The sequence below is a fragment of the Solenopsis invicta genome, chromosome 6, assembly GCF_016802725.1.
Source record: "Solenopsis invicta isolate M01_SB chromosome 6, UNIL_Sinv_3.0, whole genome shotgun sequence".
Lineage (NCBI taxonomy): Eukaryota > Metazoa > Arthropoda > Insecta > Hymenoptera > Formicidae > Solenopsis > Solenopsis invicta.
The window spans coordinates 9,115,733-9,141,869 of NC_052669.1; the positions used below are offsets into that span (position 1 = coordinate 9,115,733).

Here is a 26,137-nt window from a genome sequence, read left to right on the forward strand (position 1 = left end):
CACTATTAATTTCGTAAATTAAAGCATGTCTCCAGCGCAGTGGAATCGACACATTAGTCGCGCTTCGTTTCGCAGGTGCATAAAATCGTCGATTCACCCTTTCCCGCAATCTTCTTGCGCCGAGGCGTGTGCGGTGAGGTGTTGGAAAGAGTACGTCGAGAAACGAGCACCAGGAAGAACATATGGTGGCGTAGTACGCAAGACGTCCATGACGCAGGGGAACAAAGAGAACATTCTCCCAGTGCCGGGTCAGTTTTTGAAGAAAGTGAATATAGATATAGGGTCAATCCGAGAGATCGCATTGCGGAAGAATACGAGTCGTGTAAATATAAATTCGATTATTTTAACAGTAAGTAGATAAAAACAGAAAAATACTTTCTCTATATCTGTTCTGCAATTAAAGGCAACTTTTTAAAATTCCAAATGTAGGTCATTGCAGAAATATCCGACCTCTTAATTACATTCGTCGGAGCTAATAAAGTTATATCGATTGCACCGGGGAGATGCAGAAAAGAAAGTAATCGTGTTTTGTCTTTCCTTTCGTATCAGAGGCAATACTGTAATTAATCGAAACAATAATTAAATGTACGTAAGAAATGTAAAGAGATTTTAATATTTTTTTTCTTTTTGCGAATTTCGTTGCTTGTATTGTTGACGTTACACATAGGTCAACGAAACCAAGCGTAAATACAATAAAGACATATGTTAAACGTCAGTTTCGCTTCTCCTTTATATTCAGTTTCAAAGATTATGCCACTTTCTCAGTCGGCGCGTTAGTTACGCTTCGTTCCGCAGGTGCGCAAAATAATCGATCCCTTTTGAACTAAATCGCGTAATACATAATCATGTTGCTTTCATGCGCAAGCACATTGTGCAGAAACGGTAAGAAATGTAAAAAAAAAAAATGACATGGCATCGGAACTGACGTATATGTAAAGCCGAATCCAAATCGCTGAAACACAAAAGGGAGAAAGAAGAAAGAAATTAGAGGAGAACAAAAAGCAAAAGGAAACGAGATATCTTGAAAAATAAAAGCTTGAAAGTACTTATCGGATAAAATAACTTCTTTTAGAATAAAATTATGCTTGACAGGATAGTCGAAAGACTATCCTCAAATACAAAGTTATTTTTACTTTCGCGCGTAGAACGACGTATCGCGTTACATGAATTTCGCGAAAACTGGCGCACCGAGTTACATCGCCGCGAATCCGCGGGATGAGAGAGGCAGGAGGTGAAGCACTGTCCTGCGGACTGGTCTTAATCACGCGATGCTATCTGCGTCGAAGATACGGGACACGAAGTTGCAATTTAGCGGAGACGCGCATCGAGGATGAAAGGCGCGAAGGACGGAGGGCGGTGAAAGAAGGAGCGAGCGGCGGAGGAGGAGAAGAGATCGGCACGAGGGCGAGATAGAGGCGAAATAAAAGGAACTTCCAATTAAATTCTTTCGTTAGCCTGGCGGCGGCCTCCGTCCCGGCTCTCGCCGCTTCTCGTCGCTCACTTCTGCGGCGGCGATTGCATTTTTCCCGTCGCGATTATGCGGGCGCCACCTGCCCGCACGTGACTCGCGCCGCGAGCGCGGAGCGAAGCGGAAACGAGCGTATGCAAGTTGCGATGAACTGGCGTAATTGCGATAATGATATCCGACAGCGTTATACCGCCGTAATTTATCGCGACCCGACCGGGCGACACCGGAGTCTGTGCGCTTGCGACCGCAAAATAATAAACTGGCGGTTTATCTGAATGTGATACGCGAATGCGAATTCAGTTTCACAGCGGAATCGTCCAAGCAGACGTCTCGGGTTTCGTGGGACACCTTTATTTAATTTCCCTCAATTTATTTTATTTTTACTCCTTTCGTTTCGATAATCAATGTTGATAACCGGTTCAATGCGAAGCAATCTAATCTGTCTCGCATTCGGTGTGCGATTGAATTGGGAGCTCTGCCTAAACATGGTTTAGAAAACATTTTGAGTAATCTTACTCCCGAGATAGCGTGTGAATGCGACTGCTCGAATGTGACTGCTGATTTGTATGTGTGACGAGGGGTGAATTTTATTCGCGTTGCATGCGCGAGGAACGGGGCATAGTCGTCTACGTGAGATGCACATGACTCGTCGCGACCGCGCGCGAGACGTGGGTTCCAATAAACAGCCAAGCTTGAATAGACGCGATCGGCGCCGAGTAATTAGCAACAGTGCGTATGTCGGACACGTGTGTAAACGCAGCGTGTCTGTACAACACGACTGGTACATTCAGTTGGGAAAGAATGCTATTTAAAATCATTAATTTTTTGACATGCTTAACCGCGCTGGTCGCAACACGGAGACGTGTACCTATATGCGAAACGATCGATCTTAACGTCGGCAAGACGTTTCCCCTGTGCCGTTGACACGAGTGTCCTAAAATGTACAGGGATGATCTTGGGAATAGTGTTTCTTAACAAAATCGTTCAGATAATATCAAATGGCTAAAGTTGTTTAAAAATTATTATAAAAAGTTAGCGCTTTTTCAATATTGAGGTATATAAATAAAAAATAATTTTCTTTTGTTTTTCGAAATGGAAAAAGGGATATAGCTCGTGAAGAAAGAGAGCACTATAAATGTATAACAACTGTATTACTTAATATTTCGTCATTAATACATAACTGCAAGTGGAAATTTTAATAACATGATTGTTGAGTTCTCTTTACGCGATTCTTATAAGGCTAAAATTTGAATAAATAAAGCTTTTATGTTTATATCATACGTGCATTTGAGGAGATACTTAAAAGTTTCTGAAATTATTCTTAAAATGTTTGTATTCTTTTAATTTTTTTTAAATTTTTATTTCTTATTTCATTTTTTTTTATTTTAATTTTTTAAACCGCTTAGTCATCTTTGCAAGAATATTACACAATGGAATGTAAAGGTAGACATCTGTTGGATGAAAGGAGAAAACGTTGATAAAGCGTCATCTCCATGGGTTGCTATATGGATTCGATCGAGATACTTGGAGAATGTTGATATAACCGATCGTCGGTGATTAAATTTACAGCATTATAATAGTATGAAAAATTTATAATTAAAACAAAATTTAATTAAAACTAATTTATTAAACTCAAAATAAATTAAAATATAACAGTTTGTTGTTACAGATATATTTCTTTGCAGTACTCATCAGCAAATGTACAATATTTCAATTGAAATATTTTAAATTAATTGTGGCAATTTTAATATAATGTAATATGATACAAGGTAATACAACAAAATTTGATATCAATTTTTTCACGTAAGGAAATGTAGCATCCTTAACATTTATCAAATAACACATACGATGATTAATGATATGTACATAATTGTAATGATAACATATATATTATCATTATTATTTACAAATGTAAAATAATTCAGTTAAATTAATATTCATCAAAGGAGAACGTGCATAACATTTGTTCGTGATATTGTCATTCTCTATTCGTCCAACCAAAGCAGAAACAGTGGCAAGAATGAGATATTATGGCGACGGTGATTTCAATGCAAAACGACATCTAGAATCGATTTAATTCTTGGAATATTATTGTATGAAAAATTTTGTATTATTAAAGAATGTATAAAATATTTCTATAGAAAATATTACTGACGTATAGAAACTAACTCTTTGAAATTAAAGCGAAAGAATATTGATAATAATCGTTATTTTACAAGAATAAAAATCATGTAAATATATCTTGATTCAAATTTGCGTTTAAAAAAAATTTTTAAATACGTTCTTCTATATACAGTTTTAGATATTTGCAAAAATACATTTACTAGAATTGAAAGAAAAAGTCAAGCAATAAATCATTTAAAAAGTTATCTATCTTATCGACAAGGCTTTGCGCACTGCTACAAGGTTCTCAGAAATGAAAGTGTTTCTAGTGCATCTCGCATATTCATATTATTGAATACTATCAACTTTTTAATATTAATAATTATTTGCTACAAAATTAAACTTTGCGAAATGTTAACTTTTTAATTTATTTTATACATAATTTTATTTTATTACTAGTATCTTTTTGATGTACTTAAATACTATTTTTGTAAAAAGTTACAAAGCAACCATAAGTTTTTCATTATCATTTATTAAAGTTGAATTAATATCAAAAGAATATTAATAGATACTTGCAATGATAAATTTATATTTGGTTAAACTGAATCTACTTATTTTATTCATTTTTTCGAATGTTGTAAAGAATGTTGTAACTATCTCTTTTTCTCAAGTGTAATTAAAAATACATAATATAATACACGTAAAAGTAAAAATATTTTTCAAATTAATGGATTTTTATAAAATAAGATAAGAAAAAGAAAAAGTGTCGTTCCATGTACTGAAAGTACAGGATACTTTTGATAAAGACTTTGCTGAAGAAATGAGATAAATAATTAATATCTTCAATCAAATAATAATTAATATTAATCAATTCATTATTAATCAATAATAATCAATGCCATAGAATATTCTACAGTGTCCATATCGTTTACTGTCTAAATCAAGTTTAATCCTAAAGCATAACACGTAATCCTACTATTATAACGATTATCGTATTCAGGTATAATGATAATATTAACTAATGATTCATATTTACTAAGTAATGTAAACAGCAGTAAAGAGATTGTTTTAAAGAGAATTATAACAATTGCAAAAAATAAATCTTGAGCCTACTTGAACACATTCCATTTCCCAGTCACGAAAATATGCAGGGCGCGCATAATCGATTCTCACGCGCGCGAGATCTGCTGTAATTCTTTAATCCATCCTGATCTCGATCGTACTGAAACGACGTTGTAAATGTAGTTCGCGAAATTAGTTCGTGACTTCGTGCAAGGATTAAACAGCACGCCGACGTCATCCAGCACCAATCAGAGAGTTTGACTCGACGGGGCACGATTAAACCGGGTTAATAAGTTGCTTAAGTGCAAATCTCTCCAAACGGTCGAGCGAGCGTGCGTTGTTCGGCTGGAAACTTCTTCCTCGCGGAAGTTTACTCCTGTAACGATCTTGTCCGCCCAACTAATAAATGGACTTGGACCATTCGCGGCCGAGTCCACTAATGGAAGTAACCGCTCGTGTAATCAAATAACCCCTCTTCTTTTTCCCTTCTCAAATGCAGTTAGGCAGTGCAACTATCAGCACTTTCGCCACAAATTTATACGTGGGTCAAGACGCTTTGCTTCTATTACATTGTTACCAGGAACAGGTCAATTATACAACGCGATATGACAAGGATTATTATTAGGTAGTCACTTATCAAATCAAGATTATCGCGTTGATCATACAAAAACTGAACTCATAATCTATAATTTTCTACTTAAGCCAGACATCAATCATTATCACATATTTCGAATGATGCAATCATTAATTTTCCTTACATCATCGTAGGCAGGATATAATAAATTTCGTGGGAATAGAGAAAGTTTCACACACCTAAAAGTCATGTTTTTTTTAAATAACACGAATATTATAAAATTAGTATTTTACATAAAACGCATATTTTTTCAAGAATTTTCAGAACTTCGCAAATCTTTTATTACGAGTGAATATGAACGATTATAGCAGGCACTTTGTATCAATTGCTCGCTACGCGCAGGGATAATATTGGACGTCGACTGCACCGTTTCAGCTTTTTAATCATCTTGCGCAAGGGAATTTAACTTTCTCGCGTTTATAAGAATTTCGTCGCGCGACACTCGCTCGATCGACGCCGTTCAAAGTGACAGTGTAATAATTTCTCGACACGCCGGCGAAGGGTTAATCTCACCTGCATCTCGGATCCAAACAAATTGCTCCGACGCTCCCACCCCCGCTCTCCCCCGTATCCTCCCGTCTTTCCCGCATTTTCAGAGATTCTTGGCGCGCACCTGCGCGCGACACTTTGTCCCACGTCGTTATTCACCGCGGTCGCCGCCCCGCGACCGGCAAATTTTGCGACGTCTCTCGCTGAAATCTCTCGTTAAATTATCGTGAACGAACATAGAAGCGGGAATAACTTCGTCGCCGGCTCGGCCACTTTACAATTTCAATTAACAGCTTGACGATCTACTCTTTTATACGCTCAAGTCGTCGCGACATTTTTTTTTTTTTTTTTTTTTTGCGACGAAGAGAGCCCTTGCTCGCTCGCGGTCTCTTGGCTGTATCGACAAAATTTTTATGCAACGACGCAACGCGGCTGTCACAGCATGTCCCCCGATCGTGAAATTACTTTGCATGTCTGACACTGAAACAAGTTTGCGAATATCATTGCACCAATAACGGGTTGACTAGCACGAAATAACGACGCGTGGATCAGGCGCCAAATTAATTCTCCGCATTCGCTATATAGACGCGCAATTGGTTTTCGGAAATTGGGCAATTGCTGGTGCTACTTCGATGGAGACACTATATAGGATTCTCGAATCTGGTTATTATTTCAGCATCCGACTATTATTATGCTTCGATTGCATTAGCGCTGATTCCAAAGCGACGAATACCTTGCATTAATTTTATTTTTTAAAAACTTTATTTGTTACTACAATTTTCTTTTTTATTATTATATTTATTATTATTAGTTTAATAAGTAAAATAAATTAAGCCTTATTCGGCCTAGATTCATTTCGTAAAAAAATGTTTAGATCTGACTTATCAAAGACACGAACATAAATAATACGATGGTATAAAAATTCTGATTTCTTTTCATGAGTAAAGTTATAAACAGCTATCTATACATGTCATATTGTATACACGCGCTTAGGTTTGGAGATATTCTTTTGTGTAATATATGTCAGCATTTCAATCACGTTAATCAATCTTAATTATATGACGACAGGATATAAGATAACAGGACGAGCATCGGCGCGTCGGTCTCCTTTTAAAGTATCAACGTCAGAAGCGTCTTTTGAAGGAAAACTGGTTTCGGTCGGACCGATTAAACGGTGATTTACGCCTGATCATTTTGTTATCGCGTTAACCAGCGCAGGCATGCCGGCGCAAGAACGGCGTAGATGCGGGAAGCACTTTCTACTGAGCATGCAGATGGAGCAACGAAATAAAAAAAAGAACGAATATCAACGTTGCGTTAATGCGTTCGCGCACTGTACTCCCGACAGTCACTTAGTCACTTTCATCCTTTTTCCGTTGATGATTATCATAATAATCCCCGGCAATCGAATTTCAAGCAGCTGTGGGCCTTTCTTTACGGTACAAGCTGATAGATCGAAGCTCGCGAAGCTCTTGGACGTCAAAATGCTAAGACTTCCTCCTTGAAAAGAAACAGAGGGGGGGGGGGGAGGAATGCGCGATTATCGCGCGTTCTAAAATATTCTCTAAGAGCGCACGTGTGTACAGGATGTTACAAAATCGTACCTTCCATTTGCCGATTATATGCGGTCTGTTTTGTAATCAATTTCTTAATGCAGACATGATTACGTGCTATAACTTTTTTATCGTTCCCATCTTTTCAATAGCTAAAAATTATTATTTTCTCCCTTAACCGGTGTGATATCTTCCGTATCAAATGCAACAGTTTTTTAATTATAAGGAACAGCAACATACTGTCGCTCTCCTAATGTAAGCCGACATATTTGAAAGAGAAAATACGCACGAACAAGTTTATTTAGACAAGTACGAGTGTCTTGCAGACGTTTCAACAAGACAGCGAGTGATTATGAAATGCTCCGTAGATGATCCTAAAATAGTCAGTCTCTCTCGTTACATCAGAGGCTGCATGGGCGAAGGAGGTCGTGAACCGTGCAACGACGCAAATGTCACGGTTCATTGTACGGGTGCAAGACTGAATGGACGGACGGAATGAATGGAGGAGGGTCAGCTGAGCGCAAAGGCACATCCCGTTATGGACTTGCGATTATTATGTAAAAATGTCGGGCTATAAACGTGGATGTAGGTTGGTTATCGACGCAAACGCGATTTATTTCCTTTTGCTTCGACGCGCATTTACGTCTTCTACCGACATCAATTCCAACGATGGTTTCCGTGGGAACGATTAATTCAGTATCTTACAAGTGATCGATGCACTAAATGCGGCAGTCAATTAATCAATTAATGTTTACTATCTAAACTGCAAATATAAACATTTTTAAATAAAACTGAACGTGTTTTATTCGATTTAATAAACATTGATGGTGTTTATTTTAATTGATCGTTTTTCTCTTAAACACACAAGGATTTGATATCAAATTTCACGCACAATAAATTAGTTTAATATAGATTTAATCAGAGATAAGCATAATTTAAAACACTATTCAAAGATTTGAAACTTTATTTTTATTTAAATAGTATATAATATTTTATCGATTGTATTTTCATAAAAATAAATATTCAAAGGATTTTCATAATTTTACGATCATTAGTAACTATGACTGGATTTAATCCGTAATGTTATTTCGAATAAATATATCGCAAGCATGCATACATTTTTAGTTTCATTTGTAATTGAAAATTTTTTAATAATTTTATGTAGTTAATATTCTATGAAATAATCTGCATCTTGATTTGGTATGTATTACGCGATATCGATTCGGAGAATAGGATACAGCTTCTGAAGTGATCCACATTAAGATCTGCTTTATGAACATGACTCGGATCTTAGATCGTATTACGAGCCATGCGAATGTAATTTGGATGATAAATCCTTGACATTGCGGCGGATCAGATGGTACATCCTCCAAATTGATGCGGGCGGTATCAGCGTGGTAACGTTGACATATGCCCCTTCCTCATCGTCAAAGTTCGCGCAGGTATGATTAATGCATTCAGACGTAGTGCATTTTATCATTTATATTTATTACAGTATTTTATTACGTTGCAGTGTCGCCCTACAACATTCGTTAAAGTAAAGGTAGAAAAGAAGCCATTTCTCGCGCGATTTTAAAATTCATTAAATATTATAGCAATTAATCCTACAGTGAACCGTTTGGATATAATTGAAAGGATCTCGCAATTCCTTTTTCTGTTTGCGCACTCGTGAAAAGTTTGTTTTACAAGAATTTCACTATCCGCAATAGTCTTTCATCATTTTTCTCCCGTTATTTCCGCTAGGCAAACATTGATTCTTTGAAATCATCCAGCGGCACCTCAATTGCAATGCTGTTTTGCATCTTTCTCAAACGCAACTCCGATTATTTTATTATACCGTTGGCTTATTCTCTCAACGCGCTTATTTTATAAGTACAGCCATTCCCATCTCTGAGATTTGCATTCGGTATATCACCAAGTACACAGTTACTCGACCTTTGCACGAAATAAGCGTTCAACGCGAATGTGGAGTAAGATGATCGTGAAATGCATTTGCCAACGTATATGCATGTAGAATAGGGATGACTATATGCTTATTTCAAGGACCGGTTGCATCAAGTTTCGATGCTGACGGTGACGTTTTTCAAGAGGATTCGCAGCGGTAAAGCCGGTTGACTGTCGGGCCGTGAGATGGCGACGCACTGACCGGCGCCGGGCGTCGTACCGGCGGCAGTCTCGGGGACGACGCCGTCGCCGCCACGTGGGGAGCGAATTTGAATCAGCCGCCACCGGTCCCGGCCTGTTGTTTCATCGTGTCGGCACAATCGTTCGTACCGGTGCTCACTCGCGGTTCCTCTCGCGCTTGATCGCGCGGAATTTCATGATCCGTCGCACGACTACTTTGAAGTGAGAACGCCTGGCGAGACCAAGTAAGGCAAACAGGATGCGGAGAAGATATTGACGATTAAAAAGAAAAAAAAAAAATTAAGAGGGAGGATGAGAGAGAACCATTGACGCCAGTTCGAAACTCCGCTGGAGTCGAGGAGAAGTGCGCGAGAGATAAGAACGGATAACGTCATCTCAGTGGTTCAGAAAGAGAAATCTCTCGGATTATCCTGGGTGTGTAACAAAATACCGGCGACAAGTGTCGGGATCGGCGACAATTGAGAGAGCAGGAGTTCATCACTCGCCAAGTTGGAGGTCATTGTTCTCCATCGCCGAGTGGTATCGACACGCCGAGAGAGAAGAAAGGAAGCGATCGTCACGAGAGAAATCGCCGATGAACGAAGAGGACCGGAGGAACAACAGTCAACCAGTCATTCGTGGCGAGACGCACCGGAAACGCGCGAGTTTCGATCGATGAGCGATTGTCAACGCGGTATCGACATCATCACTGCCACGTGACACTCCTGCTGTCATCGATTTCCGAGAAATAGAAGTAGCTTCCTCTCGCGCCACGGTGACGGCATCGTCGGTGATCTGGGGCAGCCGGCGATTGTCTTGCCGTAATCGGTCGCGCGGGATCACGGCGAGACACGGCGCGGCGTGGGAACTATCAGCATCAGCTCCCGTCTACGATGAAATCAGCGACGTAATCCAGTGTCACGCCGATACGTGCTCCGAGCGGTGACTAGCGTCACGACGTGCACCACGAGGCGTCGAAGCGGCGGCGACGACGACGACGACGACGACGACAACGACGAGGAGGAGGTGGACGAGGACGACGAGGAAGAGAGCGGCGGAGGCGGCAGAGGAGAAGAGCGACCGAAGGCAGGAGAGGGAGAAAAATCAAGAAGGAAGTAGCAAGTGTCACGAAGGGATCCTTGTCAGTGAGTGGTGGACCGTGGTACGGATCGTGGGGGCATCGTACGCGTGTGAGAAGGATCTTGGCTGAGAAAGAAAGAGAGAGAGTGAGAGAGACATAGAGGACGACAGAGGAGGGGTGGCCGGCAAGCACGCGCAGCAAGTCTCACGCTCGATACGGGCACGCGCGCGAATTCGACACGATCGCCGGCACTTCCGATCGCGCCGGCCGGCTTCTCCTGATACGGAAGAGGGCTGTGACCTTGCGACCCGACCTTGGAAATTGGCGCCACCGTCGATCGCATCATTTCATCTCGGGTCGAGAGCGCGGTTTCCGTTTCATCGACAATTCGCGAATAAATTTCATTCGTTCGCCGCGAGTCGAATTTTGCGCGAGTGTGAAGAGAAATACGTTTGACACTGATCTCTGTGCAAATTACAAATCGACGAGGCTCTCTTCGATTTCCGGAAACGAGGAAGGAGGTCGTTAACGATCGAGGTGCATAAACTACGACCTGTAACGCCGATGGAATGACTCAATATGCCGCTTAGGTAAGTGAACAACGTAGCAAACGGGCCGGTTTCACGCGAGACAACTAGTCGAGGATGATAATTAGCGAGAGATGGAAGATTAAAGGGTAAACGAGGGGTGAACGAGAGCCACAGGTAGGCCGCGCTTGGCCCACAAATGGAAACGCCGCTTTTAGTAATCTCCGCCTTTGACGCTCCGTCGCTCGGCTCCGGGGTTTTCTATTGTAATCGAAAGGGTTGATCAACGTCGCGTAAAATGTCAGCGAACGTAGCCGATCAGCGGGTAGTTGAACCAATTGTGAAATTAGTGAATATTTGTTCGATCGATTCGAATGTCCGCAAATAATTGTGGAATAAAATGAAAGGACGAGAATGTCACACAAAATGCACCTGCGGACAAGTGGTTGTATAATTTTGTTAAAATTGTTGCTTTAATAATTTAAAAACTATTAATTCTCATACATCTGCATATCACATCTCTGTCATGGCTAATTTAATAATAGGACGTTATCATTGCGAAATGTTTGCCCAAGTGATAGATTATCGTGACTTCTTTGCGATTGAATTTTCACGGCTAAGTTTGCAGCCGCTCTTCAAAAAGACAATCTCGCGCTCGTCATACTCCTATGGACGTATGTAACTACAAAACGGACTTTACTGTGCTTTTATTGCCTGTAATCCGCTCGCCGTACACCTGCGCTCGTAGTGTATTCGCGCGTGCGACAAGCGCGCGGGGAAGTGTCGCGCTTCAAATCCGCTCCGATCGCGCGCGTACATGAGACACTGAGAGAGATGAACAAATCCTCTTTCACCGTGCCAGCGAAACAGACTCGCTATTGCACAGAGATCGTTGCGTAGAACCTGTTACAACGTATAATCCTTAATTCGACGATTTATTACTCCTGTACCGAGAGTGCCGCGAGAACCGAATTTATTTCCCAGTTTCTCCGGTTAAACCTCCCATCCCTTGCAAAAATTTACAGTATAAATTGTACATTGTTATTCTACCACTTTCCAAATGTATCATGCAACTATGCGCACAGAGTAATTATTATAAACATCCGATTAAATGGTGTGTTCAATATTTTTATGCCAGTCCATCTCTTAGTTGGAATTTTAAATTCCCCTTCTTTTTGCCTCTTGCGCAAATTTACGGTAAATTGTATTTTATTATTCTATCATTTTTAAATATATCGCTTAATTATGTGCACGGAAATTATTATAAGCGCCCAGTTGAATAGCGCAGTCTATTTTTATATCAGTCAATCTTACAATTAGCCAGAATTTTAAACTCTCCTCTCTCTCTCTCTCTCCCTTCTTGCAAAAATTTACAGTAGAAATTGTATAATTTCTACGCCATTCACTTACAAATGCATCATATATTTATGCACACATAATTATGGCGAAAGAGGGAGCATCTGGCTCAATTTATTCACCATTTTTACATCGATCAACTTTAGTTGATTAAATGCGAAATGTAAGAATTAGCATTAAAGGATTATTAAAAATAGACAGACAAAATTCACCGTGAAAATAATTTTCAATATTTCTGCAGTACTACATATCGCGAGAATGAGTAAATCCGCTTAACACTGCTCGGGAATAAGATCTCCAAAGCGCGTTTTCGCATTGGGTAGTCAAGGAAGTCATTCACGTATAATAATTAGACGTAGGTATTTTCACGGGTTTCTCTACAGTGTAGGCGCAGTGGGTGTCGCTTGTGCGTCGTCTACTCCGACGTATATTCCAAGTACGACCATTATTTACGATCGCAACGAATGCAGCTGCGCCAGCGACAGACACCTTCGGGACAACAAACCACTCGACGTCGTCATTGTCACCCGTAAAATTTCGGATACGCGCGGGCCCACCACGTTCCTCATTCGACGGCGATAAATTCCTGAACGTCCGGCGAGCGTACGCGCGCCGGGAAATATTTCGCGAAATATCGTGCGTTTCTCCAAGAACACCGCAAATGCGGTAGAAATTTGCCTTTTCGGCATATATAACGCAATTTAAAGTTTTAATGGGATCGTACATCTCATAACTGCATGGCACTGCGCGTGTGCTCTGAAAACGTACCTGCCGTAATTACGCAATTTCAACGTTGTAATAACGAACTTTGTATAATTTTATAATTTTCCCGCGAAGAGCATCGCGCGAATTATTCCGATACGAGTCTTACGGAAAGCGTTCGATTACGTGGCGCGTCAATATCGCTTGGCGTAAATTTTACCGAAGCTCGATATATTGCAAAGTATTGCAAAATCCATAATTTTCGACTAACGCAACATATCTGAATGACTTTTAAGCGCTGTTACGTCGTCGCTAGAATCCACCCGGCAATTTTCTCGAGCCAGCGGTTTGCGGGCGACCGGCATAATTTAGCGAGACATTCTTCTTGATGCCCGAGCTCTAACTGTCTCTCGGCGAAGAAAAAAAAGAGACGGAGAATAGCCGCCATGTGTGTTAATTCGCGCGGAGTGCATTTACGACCGCGGGCCGCGTTGCGATGGTGTAGCGTGCAGCGTGCGTACGTACGTGGTACGCACTTTAACACGTAAAACCAACCGCCGCCGCGCCGATGCACACATGGGACTCGTGTCTCATGAACGACACGTGGAATTTCGCGTTATTCAATTCCTTGTTCGATGCACCGGAATAGCACACCGGGAAAATTTTTATCCGTATTTTGCTGTCGCTTCAAGAATCCCCGAGAAAAATTGCGACAAGTCGTGCGCGACGGAATCAGACGATAAAACGATAATATCCGCAAATTCGTATAAAATCTCTATGCATGTATCGCTCGTTTCGATCGTTGGTTACATTTTAATGGCGCTTAATGGTCGTTGAAACGAACATGTGTAAACGTACGTGTAACAGCACGCGTGATTAATTAATTACCACCGGTAACGTTAATGCGCGGTTGTTAATATATTAAAAGCATACAGCGCTCGTATGAACAATGCGCTGAAAGTTTCTCTGAAGATCGAACTATAGCGGAATGCATGTTCTTTTGTTAAGCGAAATGCTGTATTCATTTGCACGTTAATTAATGTCGTAAATTTTTAATAACAGTCGCGTTTCAGCTCACTTAAAATTCCCCAGTCAGAAAAATCCCGTGTACGATATATTACTAGGTAACTTGGAAAAACATTCTTTCAATTAAAATTTATTAATAATGATAGATACTCCATTCTTGTTCGTTATGCGCACGAAAGTGTCGTAGAAGAAATTAAGTATATTCGCGCGCGAGAAAAGTTTCCTCGTCCGTTCTGCAGACGTCCATAAATCTTTCCCAGAATTCACATCTTAACGAGAATAGCTTCCGATGAAATACGGATCACGAGACAAGGTCTCTGCCGTATAACGGAAATAGCGTCATTTCTCGTCATCCAAGAGTGGAATTACTTTGAAAGCCGGCGATATCCGCTCGCGAGCACGAAAGTAGAAATTAATATTTGCTACGGGCCATTGTATTCATCTCGCCACGTTTTCTCTCCCCGGCGAGAGCCCGCCGCCTCTGCTTCGCGTGATAAGCAACAAATTACTTTTCCTTGACGACGCGAATCCGCAAGGCCGAAGGAAGAAAGACGCGAGGCGAAATAAACGTCGGGTGCAAAACGCGCAGTGAAATAAACGGCGACGCGGGGTCAGAAGGCAACGGGAAGGTATGTCTGTCTGCGCTGCAGAAAATGTCGCTTTCGTCGTAACGTCGATACGTGAGGAACCACTTTGCGGCGAATGTTACGCCACACGGAAGCATCCATCTTTTCGGCAGTAATTTTATTTTATAACGTTTATAGTGTACAACTTATATACTCGAATATAAAGTTTTGAGTATAAGAAAAAAAAAATGTTTTTTCATTATCATTTATGGGTTTAACGATAGCAGAAATATTTTTTAAAAAAAAATTGGTATTTTCACAGATTAATTATAACTTTTGATATATCTTAAAGAAAAAAAAAATTTTTTTATCATACGAGGGTGTAATGATCGTCGAGGTGCTTCTCGAAAGAAATTGGTATTATCGTAGATTTTATGACGTACGATCGCAAAGTATTTTTGTTCTAAAAGGTTTTCCTGTGTAATACAAGGCGCGATAAAAAATGCAAAATTTCTCGTGAAAACCAATTCGCTCCCGATGCGCGGGTAGAAAATTCACGGCCGAACGGCCGTTCCAAAGAGATTCGAGTATCGTTCGCATGGGCGAGGATTGATCCTGCGCCGTAAGAAACGATAAAGCGTCGCCGATTTCCATACCGAGAAACGAGTCTCGCGGCAAAGATTTGTTACTAATGGAATTGCGTCCGTGCATGAGGCTCTCTACGTGGGAGTTTAGATTAAGCAATTCAGATGCGAGAGCGCCGAGGTCTTGACTCTGGCGGAGCGTGTGTACATGGCTCCGCTACTATCATAAATTGCGAAAAATAATGTCCCCGTATAATTCGCTGCTCGTGCGACAGCAAGGAATCTCCCCTTCTCATTAAGCAGCCCTGCGCTATTTTGCGGGAGACGGGAAATTTTTGCGCGAGTTAATTCCGCGATCTGCCGTTTTACAGAACAATTGCGAGGAAGTACTTTCTATTGTTGCAAGCGTCGATCGTGTTTCATTGTTTCGCGAGTAGCCTTTTTTTACAGTCAATCGCATATTTTTCTTCGTGAAAAATTCATCTACAGCAAATTGTAATAGAAAACATTAGTGTTAGAAAACACGATATCGCTTAGTGCACTGACAAATTGCGGTCCTTGTAGCGCGAATAAACTCTGGATTTATAGAAAATATTGTTATTGCTCGCCGTAACTCTGGCTCGAGCACGATTTTAGTTTTTATTTGAATGCGATGTGATTAATGAATCGAAGTAAAAATAATGACGTTGTCACCTGTTCTTTTGACGAAATAAATGTTAGGTACCGTCAGATTTTTGCCGTTCGCCTGGAGCAGAAGCATATTTATTACAGTGCAAACTGACGGTGAAAGAAACATGCTCATAATAAATTATATGGAACGAATATTAAAAATTAATAAATGTTCTCGCATAAAAAAATCAGGAAAATAAATGAAATGATATTTTTGATACAACGTTTGAAATATGATAGAGAAGTTCGAAATATAAATCGTTTAATTTGTCTCTGTTTTTAATTGCACATTTTTTGGATATAATTTTTAAGAAATTTAAAACTATTGTACATGTTGTTTTATCTGGCGCGTAAATCCAGGATATGAAAAAGAGACAAGATATTGCTGCGCTCCTAATAAATTCGTTCGTGTTTGCGTTTTCGAGAATAAATTAATTGTAATCACGGGATGTTTTCGCGCGAAATACGATAATTTCGTGTCGCGCAGTGCGGCGTATCGATATTTCGAGTGCGTGTCGTGACGGTTGTTATTTCTGACATTATTTGGGATACCCGTGTTTCAGGTGCGCCAACGAGATTGAAAATGCGGTCGGAATTTGCGGTGACGGCGGCGGCGGCGCCGCGGCGCTTTGCAACGAACGTCACATTTTACAGGAAATTTATAGTAGTTTAATTTCGCGTGTGAAAACGCGGCGACGAAGGACGGCGCCAAAATAAGAATGAATCTTTAAAAGTATCTTCATTGGGCACACGCGCAAGGAAGAGAATTTGCTCCGACTACTTTGTAAAATTGCCACCGTCGCGAGTAAATTCCCGCGTTTTTACGGACGAGTGATTCCCCCGCGCGCTTTTGGTTGCGAGCATATAATCTATTTACCACAACTTTTAACTTCTTCCAGCTGCGGAGAATACTACGGAATACTATTAAGGTATTTCGCGCAGAGCTAAAAGTTTACGCAACAAAGAGCGAATTCATAGCTTGTTTTCCTAGGAAAAATGTAATTTGTAATTTGATTACAAAGCTACGCGATGTTAAATATTAAATAATTTCTGCAGTAACAAACTTTATGTATAAATCGGATGAAAATTTATTACGTTGCCAACGTTAATATTGATAGGTTCATTAAATTTTGTTATTCGATAAGAAAATAATTTCGTTAGTTTAATCGCTCTAATGAATTAATCTGCACAATATTAATGCGAAAAAACGGATCGCAAATTTATACTTGCGCTATCTGGATGAAAGAACCAAGCCATTTTGTCGAGAATACTTTTCTTGCATAAGAAAAAAAAGTAATATGAAGCTGATAGAGGGACAAGTAATTATCGCGGGATCACTGAGCTTCACCACGAGATTCTCTCCTCTAGTAGTTCAGTTACTTTTAGCAGTACTGATAACAAGATAATGAGACCGTATACGTGTCTAATTGGAAAATATTGCCGTACGTGGAAAGTTTCGTTTAACACGCGGCAGGCGTTAACAAGAAAGTTTTACGCCACGTTGTGCTTTTTCCAGAAAACAAGCTGTGCAAGAACTTTGTGACACGTGAGACACATCATGAGAGCTTTCGTAGTTCTTTAAATTGATATTCGAGAAAATATTTACGGTGTCAGATGTTTCGAATATTAATATTAGTCCTTCTTATTTCTCGATAAATATAGGAAACCGTGGACTAAAGATTTCATCGATCTCACGGTAAGGAAAAAGGATTTGCGTGCGCAAGAACGGAACACGCGAAAATATGAATCTTCGTAAATTTTACTTATTGCTAATATGACTATCTGAATGCGTAACCTGCGCTACATCCACGATTTCCATGGTACAGATAAGGATCGAATTTATGGTCATCCTTTGAGGGATAATATTGCCTTGAGTGACTTGTTTCATTGCCGAGACAATACGGCAAGACATATCGTCTCGGTGGAGCATAAATCTGGTTTATCGCGGTACTCGATCGTGGGCCACTGTGGTGCGCGAAGTTTGACGTGAATTTCGATACGGAAGAGCTCGCTAGAGTTTCTAGGTATTTTCAAAATTTACAAATCGCATCTGCCAAGCAGATCATTATTTCCACTATGATTAGACACTCTTTAAATCACTACTTATTTACGTAATAATAGACTTTTATATTAAACTAATCATTGTGTGTGTGCGATATACTAATATTAAATAAAATTAATTTATATTGATACAAAATACAAATCCGCGTACTGTGAAGATATTATTTTCTCTTACTGTAAAAGTTTGTGCATTCTAATATATATTTTTAAATAGATCGATCATTCTCTCCTCCGATCTTCGAGATCGCGCATCATATGGGTAATAGGAGAATGGCAGAATGAGAGATTCTTTCCATTTAATTTTGCGTTTTTGCCCTATTTTATTCGAGCGTCGAATTCGCATTTGAAAATTAGAGAATTCCGGAGACAAAGAATTTGTATGTATTAGCTACGTCACTGCGATAGGATTGCCTCACGTATTCTCTCTGGAGAAGCTGAGTAAGGGGATAAAGAGAGAGACAGAGAGAAAGAGAGCCTTGGAGTTAGCTACTTGGCAGCCTTCCACCACACGTTGTGACATGTTTCTCTGCGGGTCTCCAAAGCCGAAATCTGAGGCAAGAATCCGGATTGACGTAACATGTCTCGTAACGTCCATCTTTTTTCACTGTTTGACATGCGTTTATCATAAGAATTTTATAGTGCTTATGAAATAGTTTGAACGTAAAAATAAATACACGCGTCAAAAATAGTTGGGCACGGTGGTAAAATTGAGATAATCAACTTAATTAAACATTGTATAAGAAATACAAAGTTGGTAGAGTTAAAATCACACAAAATGTACAAAAATTCTTCGATTTTTGATAATTTTTCTGAAATCGAACATTTATAAAAAGTGACTACAGCAATAAATTAGAAAAGAGACGTGTATTATAAATTTAAATATTACTATTCATTAAAAAACTCGAAATACGAGTATATCTTAAAATAAATGAAATATTGCAAATTGCAATAATTGCAAAACCTTTGCGTTTTTTTTTTTTTTTTTTTTTTTAATATGTATATCATAAAAGCCCAAGTTAACGTGGCTGGTTTTAAGATAATACTAGAGTTTATATGAGAGTAAACAAATGTTATTTCCCTTGATAAGGGCAATAATCCAACGTCGTTTAAATTCCAATACCCCAGCGAATTTCGGAGAGATAACGCGAGAGAGAGATTTCGTGGGACGATCGAGTGGGATGGAGAGTCGTCGAAATTAAACCAGTTTGCGTTTTCACTTGTTGGAAGCATTGTTATGCGCGTATTAATCAGTGTGCCTCGTCTTCCTCCAATTATCATATTGCCCGCCACCTACGCTCACCAGCGCAAATACCATCGACGAAAGGTCACCCGATAACAGTGAACCTCCTCATGAGAGCTTATGCGATAATGGCAAGGCACTGTTCCGCATGTGTGGGATTTCGCGTATGCGCTTTAATGCGAGCACCATGTCGATCGAATACTCAATGTATTCCAATTATCTTTGAGATGATAAAAATTAAAAACACTAACAAAACCACATTTGTCGATTATCATTTTACTAGAACATTAACGTCGTCGATAATTGACCGAAATACTTAACGATCTTTCAAACCTTTTGAAACTTTTTCGAAAGTTCTTCCTAACCTGCTATGAATTTTTTATGTACACGGTGGGACAGAAAAACAAAAGCGATTGTATAATTTTAGAGTTTCAATCGTGAAATAAAAGCATCTCACCTTTTGGTATATTTGGGGCAAATCACAATTAGTATCTGAGTTTATAAATCAAGCCTTTCTCAAGAAGCAACCCATTTCCTTTTTTGAACTACTCAATCTTATTAAGAACGATAAGACTCGATAGAGGTCGATCGCTTCTGCGGTTCGAGATACAAATGCCAAGAGACTGCGGACTATCTCATAGTCGGAATATTTCAACGACATCGGGTAAACGCATGTAGGAAGATAACGGATTAGCATAACGAGCATGCAATATGCAAGCCGATTTTCTGATACGCAATATGCAAGCCGATTTTCTGAAATCCGATCGGAGTGCGAAAGCACGTTTGCTCACCAGCGCAATCGGAGCCTCTCTCTCTTCGCGGCCGACATGCGGGGCTCGTTCACGCGGAGTGGTATCGCCAGAGGCAAAACGCGGGTCCTAAACGTCAGTTTATAGATAGCGACGTGCCACAGGCGGCTTAAGAGATCGCGTCTCTCTGCAATCGTCGCTGAATTATTGCCCTTGCCGGACCGGGCCGCGAACCGGCACACGTAGATAATGCTGCCCGCCTTCCTTAAAGTCGCTCGCGGCGACGAGACGGAAAGGTTCTCGCCGCCGATAAATCGTTCGAACCGACGGGATTCAAAAGGAAAATTAAATGTAATCGTTAGGTGCAAAAATTGGAAGCGCATTTATTTAAAGCATATTGATTGTGCAGTTGGTTTAGTTTGGCACAGAGCTCTATTAAATTTATTACATTTTATTGCAATTGAAATTAAAAATCATAGAAAATTCAAAAGAGGCTTTATAAAAATGTAGGAGAGTATTGTTTTATATCTACAATTAGAAGAGAATTATAATTAATCGTTTTTTGAATATTGAATGTGTACCAAAAATAATATTTGAAATTTTTGCCACATTGTTCCTGACCTCTCGATGAAATTCTTGCTCGCAATGAATGCGAAAATGTCGACACTAAAATTTCGAGGAACGTTGGACAAGAGTAACGAGGTTCTATTGGTTGAATTGGCGATGCCAATTTCATTTGGAAAGCGTTTAATTTAACCGTTCGATGCACAATGTGCTGAAGAGGGATTGGAGAAACTAGTAACGTCGACACTTAAAACCTTTAAATTTTACAATTTCGTTTTGTCAATCTGTTTGGAGTAGTTATGGGAGCAATCTGCATTTTTATTTTTTGACGAGGTACACGTTTTATTGAAATTAATTGTCCTCGTAATTATTTCAAGTGTCAAACAATTTTAAGCCGACCCTTTATAAATAGATCTAGCGTATACTAGATAAATTTAACTATACGTATTTTCGACACGATCCACGGAATATTGGAACCGGAAATTATTTACCGCCACTGTAACGATCCCGTAGATCTCGAATTGTTTGTCTCGCGAGGTGTAAAACGGTTTCACGAGCCACCTGCGGACTCGCATGACCGCGATCGCGGTAAATTTGTGCCCGTCGCAATTTCTCCGCGAGCACAACGATGTCGTAATAAAGTTGTATTATCGGTTTATTGACTGAAGCGCAGTCATACATCTAGACCGGCGCGCGTGTCCATTGTTCGCGCGTACCAAGACATCACGGCTATTTATTCAACTGCATTTGTGTATTTCTGGCAAAGGCAATTTCTGGAAGAGAAAATCCATAAGAAATGCGTATCAAATAGCTATCTCGACGGCGATTGCGGTCGGCGCGATGCCGCAGCAGCAAGTTCTGGGAATTACAATTTTGCTTTGATAAATGGACTTTGTAAACAGAATTGAAGTTTTATCGCAGTATTATGTTTGAGAACTAGAGCAATATTTACTTTTTATGACGTGGCTTTTAACCAACAATAAACGATTACGTGCGAATACAATAGTCTTCTTTTATAATTATCCTAATTAAATTGGAATAGAAAATACTTTTTAATATTGGTTTTCTCTTAAGAGAAATTCGGTAAACTGTGTAACAATTATTTAAGTGTATAGTGTATATTTATAAACGATGTGGTATCTTAAGAGTGATCTGTAGGGTCATTGCTTAAACTCGTTATCTGGTGTTTTTCTGTGACAGAGCAGCTAAGAACTCCGATGCTAAATTGACATATGTATACGTATAAATCAATCTATCTAAATATAAACTGGCCTCGATTTCGTAAATAAAAATTGCCGATACGTTTTCAAATTTTGTTTCAATGTTCAGGACTTTTATATAAAATCATCACGAGATTTTTAGTTATGTAATTTGAAAAGAAATTCAACTTACAAACAGTTAATGAAATCTTAAAATTACAAAAAAATTTTTTAATTAGATTTTTGTCAAAAGAGATCGACATTTAACAACGACATGGAACAAAAAGATTGAGAAAAATGGGGATAATTCAAAAGGACTTCTATAAGCACGGTTAAGTTTGCCAACAATCTTATGTCCATTGACAATTTATATTTTATTCATGTTTGCGCTGAAAGGATTTCCTTAGAAATGAAGTCCAGACCCGTACAGCGTTAGCAGTTTACCTCGTCTTTTCTCGTTGGGAAAGAGGAAGAGAGAGAGAGAGAGAGAGAGAGAGAGAGAGAGAGAGAGAGAGATGGGAGGAGCAGAGCTTGAAAATACACGTCTTCGAGCAAACATACGAGCGTTTCCTCGTATTCCTTTCTGCCTCTTTACCGATGGACGTCAGGACTTTAACCCGTTTCTGCCCGAATTAATTACTTTCCTCGTGACTTTCATCGTAACGCGTCGCCAAAAAGACGCGGAATTCCAAATTGAATTACGGCAATTTCAGCAAAATTTCGAGATACCAGAGACGCAGGGTCGTTATACGGATATTTTTTTCACAAGGTAGTTTCCAATTGTGTTGCCGAAGTAAGTAGTTTTTTCCTTTCGGTGCGTGCAGCAATTAAGTTAAATTCTTACGAGCGTTACAATCGTCGCCTGGAACAATTCCAGCTTTCCCACTCTAACATATTAAAGCGACCTTTCTATTTTATTCACTTAAGGGAATCACATGGTTGTTAATGTAACGAGGATTATGCCAGTGTCGTCAGCAAAGCTTCAAGATCACGTTTGAAATAACGAATAAACAGAATATTTCAGGAATGGAATTCCCTGCGGAAGCGAGTTACGCAGGGATTCGACGTCCATTTCTCGTCCCGTCCTCTTTTTCGATAACGGGAGAATAAATTTATCTCTTTATTCTGCGTCGTTCAACTGCTTCGCGGGATTATGCAAGATTCCGCAGTCTCGCGAGCGATCGCAGAATCGCGAATGCACGATCTACTTCGGTTTCTTTGATGCTCCTAGCGTCTTTAATTACGTCTTCGTCTTTTGCTTCTCACGTTGCTGCGCGTGTTGCGTGCTAAATACACAGTGATGCGTTGTCAAAAGCTATAATTTGCTTTTGTACGACGGTAAAAAAAACGTTGGTCTATACAAAAATGCTTTCTTTAACAAAGAGAGCCCTAAAATTATACATGTATTGTTATTAAATTGAACATGAGCTAATTTATAAGGACAATATTTTCATTTGTAAGAATGGAAGAAAAGTGTATAATAATTATTACATTAATAGAAATAAATAATTGCTATTGCAGCAGATACAGAATTGTATCGCTGTTTACGCGGCATCGTACTACATGGTCCATTTCCCTGTTTAGAAGCCAGGCATAGAGATCGTACAATTACTACACGCATTCTGCTTTTAGTTTCACACAGCGACAAGCACTGTGCCCGAAGGCTAATTGAATATTGAAGGAATACAAGTGCGTTTAGGTTAATTTCCTAATAACACGATTCCATTTCTCCGTTTAAAGCTTAATACCATTGTTACAATTAAAGAGTAGAATGGAGTTTTTTTGATTAGAAGATGCTCTCAGAAACGATCAAACTGAGTCTTTTTAATTTCAGATAGATCACATATATTTCTTATTTTATGTATTGGGGCACAGAACAAAACGTTAAATTTATATGATTCTCTTTTCTTCATAATTTATATAGAGTAAAAGAGCTATGCAATTTAAAAATATATTTTCCTAATTATCGTTCATTTTTCAACCGTAAAAATTCTATGTTAGCAGTTTATAAAAATGTCTACGTTAAATTAAAAAATGTGCTCGTTATATTTTGATTAATATACGTGCGCTATATTATATAATCATGTATTCATGGATATGTATAATATATGTAATAATGTACATTGGTATCCATACTTGTTCGTACACGTTCCGATTAATTAATAGAAGGCTGAATTCGTAGAACTCCAAAATTATGACTTTGATATAAACGCGTAGACGAGATTTATTGTCGAAACCTTATTATAGAGACCTCCTTTTTTTTATTTTTATTTAGCGCGCGTGACATCAAAGAAACGCCATCTTCTCTATTTTGTTTGGAATTTTCATACAGGCGACGTACCGTAGAGCTTATGTTAGCATTCACGAAATTACTCCTTCAAAATTATTAGCCACGATGTACCAAAATACGTATATAAAAACACACCGCGCAAGTCTTGAGATCTATTCTAAATTCGCAGTTAATTTTCTATACTTCGCAATATTTCTCGCGTAGATTCATTATCGTTGTATGCGCTACATGAAGTGTATACGGTGATAGAACATAAATATATTCCCGGATGAAGTTTGTGCGTGGTATTCACGCGTCATGGCGGTTTCTCAGAAAATTAATGATCGACACGGATTTTAGTATACGTCGCTTTCTTTTCCGTGCCGCGCAATTTTTCATCGTAAATTATGTTGACGCAACACAGAAGTGCCGGGATTATAAACGAGATTAAGATACGTTTCTTCTTTACGAATATTTCTGACGTGCCGTCAATTCGCGAGCACCCTTCGCGAACGCTTTCAAGTTACTTCTCGAGATTGTTATATGCGTCTCATTATATAATATGCACGCAAAAAAAAATACATAAATTATACGACTCATGTATTTTTCATGAATTTGCGTGCATCTTTTACAGAAATTCTCTAAATCTTATATTTATTCTGAGCGCATATTGTAGCTGCTTATAAAACAGATACAAAGTCGATCTATCATTGTCGGAAATAAATCCATTTTGAAAATTGTATCTACTTTTTCTTCATCTAAACTAACATTAATATCTCGCTGCAGTTATTTTCAAACTAAATGCGCACATATGCACGCGTGTGTTCTTACATAAATTAATTAAATACACATATTATAAATAACAACAAATAAATGATAAGGTACTCACTCCTCGCCGCTCCCCATGATCGCCCGACACCTCCCAGGCTCCTTCTCTCGGAATCCTGGCTGCTTGAGCTGTTTCCTCATGGCACTCACACACGTACACGCGAGAACACGATTTCACGAACAAGCGAACGCGCGCGTTAATTACTGAAACACAACAAATACAGAACTAATTACGCAGACCAATATTTCCCGATGAAACGTGTCGCGCTTCGCTCTCGTCGCGTCTTCGTGGCGTTTCGTTGGCCATCGTCAACACTCTCCGGTTTACCGCGCGCGACACGTTAAGGTTAGAAATGCCAAATCGAGGAATGCCGCTCGACCTTGCTTTCCGTGCACGCGCTATTTAATGCAAACGCGCGTCTCTATAGATTACTCCGATCAAATGCGTGATTTGTTTACACGCGTCCGTGTAAACAGCTCGGAGATTGAAATTCTTTTTTCGCGCGCGTTGAATGCGCGGCAATGCGTGCATGGAAAAGTTGGGTTAACTGTACGACGCGGCGCGACGTAACGCGACACGACGATTCGTCCGGAAATATAGAGAGGCGAAGGAGAGCGATACTGGATTCAATATTCAGTACAATAACAGCACAATTTCCAATCGCGTGAATTTGGCGAAACGCACGTTTTACTGACAAAAGATCGATCGCGATTTGCCGTTACTCGAGTACGCGACCCGCGCGCATTTCAACGATCTGAAGTTGGCGGACGAACTGCGGGCGCTTCAAGCGGTGCGCGGTAAAAAGTTCAAATTTCAAATCGTACAAGCACGTAGTAATTATTTACTTAAAATCCAGCTTGTTTAATAAGAGGTTTGTAGCCAAAAGCATTTAAAATTGATTTTCAATATTTGAGACATTGTCGGTAATTGAGCTATTTACCTTATGTACATTGAGAGAAAAATTCTTGAATTTTAGTAAACGTTTATTCAATGTACTAATGAACTATTTACTTACGGAACATACATTTTTTTTCTATAAGAAAAAATGATACTTAAATTAGTGTGATTATACTAAATAAATAAATATTTATTACATTTAGTAAATATTTCATTAGTACTATTCGAATAAATATTTATTAAGATTTAGTAATTTTTTCCTCGGTTATATTATTTTTTAATTTTTTTATTAATTGTCTCGTAATAATATATAATAAAGATTATGAAAAAAAGAATGGTTTTTAATTGTACATATATATATTCGAATTTTCGAAGAAAACTCGGA

General features: G+C 39.2%; 1 protein-coding gene and 1 long non-coding RNA gene across 8 annotated transcripts in view; one reads left to right on the top strand and one right to left on the bottom strand.

Moving 5' to 3' along the window:
- Window positions 1–9,514: 9,514 nt before the first annotated feature.
- LOC105196855 (collagen alpha-2(IX) chain) overlaps window positions 9,515–26,137 on the top strand; it is a 229,835-nt gene continuing 213,212 nt past the window's right edge. For 4 of the 6 annotated variants that reach the window (XM_039450966.1, XM_026135007.2, XM_039450965.1 and 1 more), the window contains exon 1: window positions 9,515–11,104. In XM_039450966.1, coding sequence (XP_039306900.1) covers window positions 11,094–11,104 — 11 coding nt within the window. In that variant the 5' untranslated portion in view covers window positions 9,515–11,093. The remainder of the gene's footprint in view (window positions 11,105–26,137) is intronic. The other 2 variants (XM_026135006.2, XM_026135008.2) reach the window with 1 other exon arrangement.
- LOC113003830 overlaps window positions 18,974–26,137 on the bottom strand; it is a 222,774-nt gene continuing 215,610 nt past the window's right edge. For both annotated transcript variants that reach the window (XR_005575073.1, XR_005575075.1), the window contains exon 8: window positions 18,974–25,058. This is a non-coding gene — a long non-coding RNA (uncharacterized LOC113003830). The remainder of the gene's footprint in view (window positions 25,059–26,137) is intronic.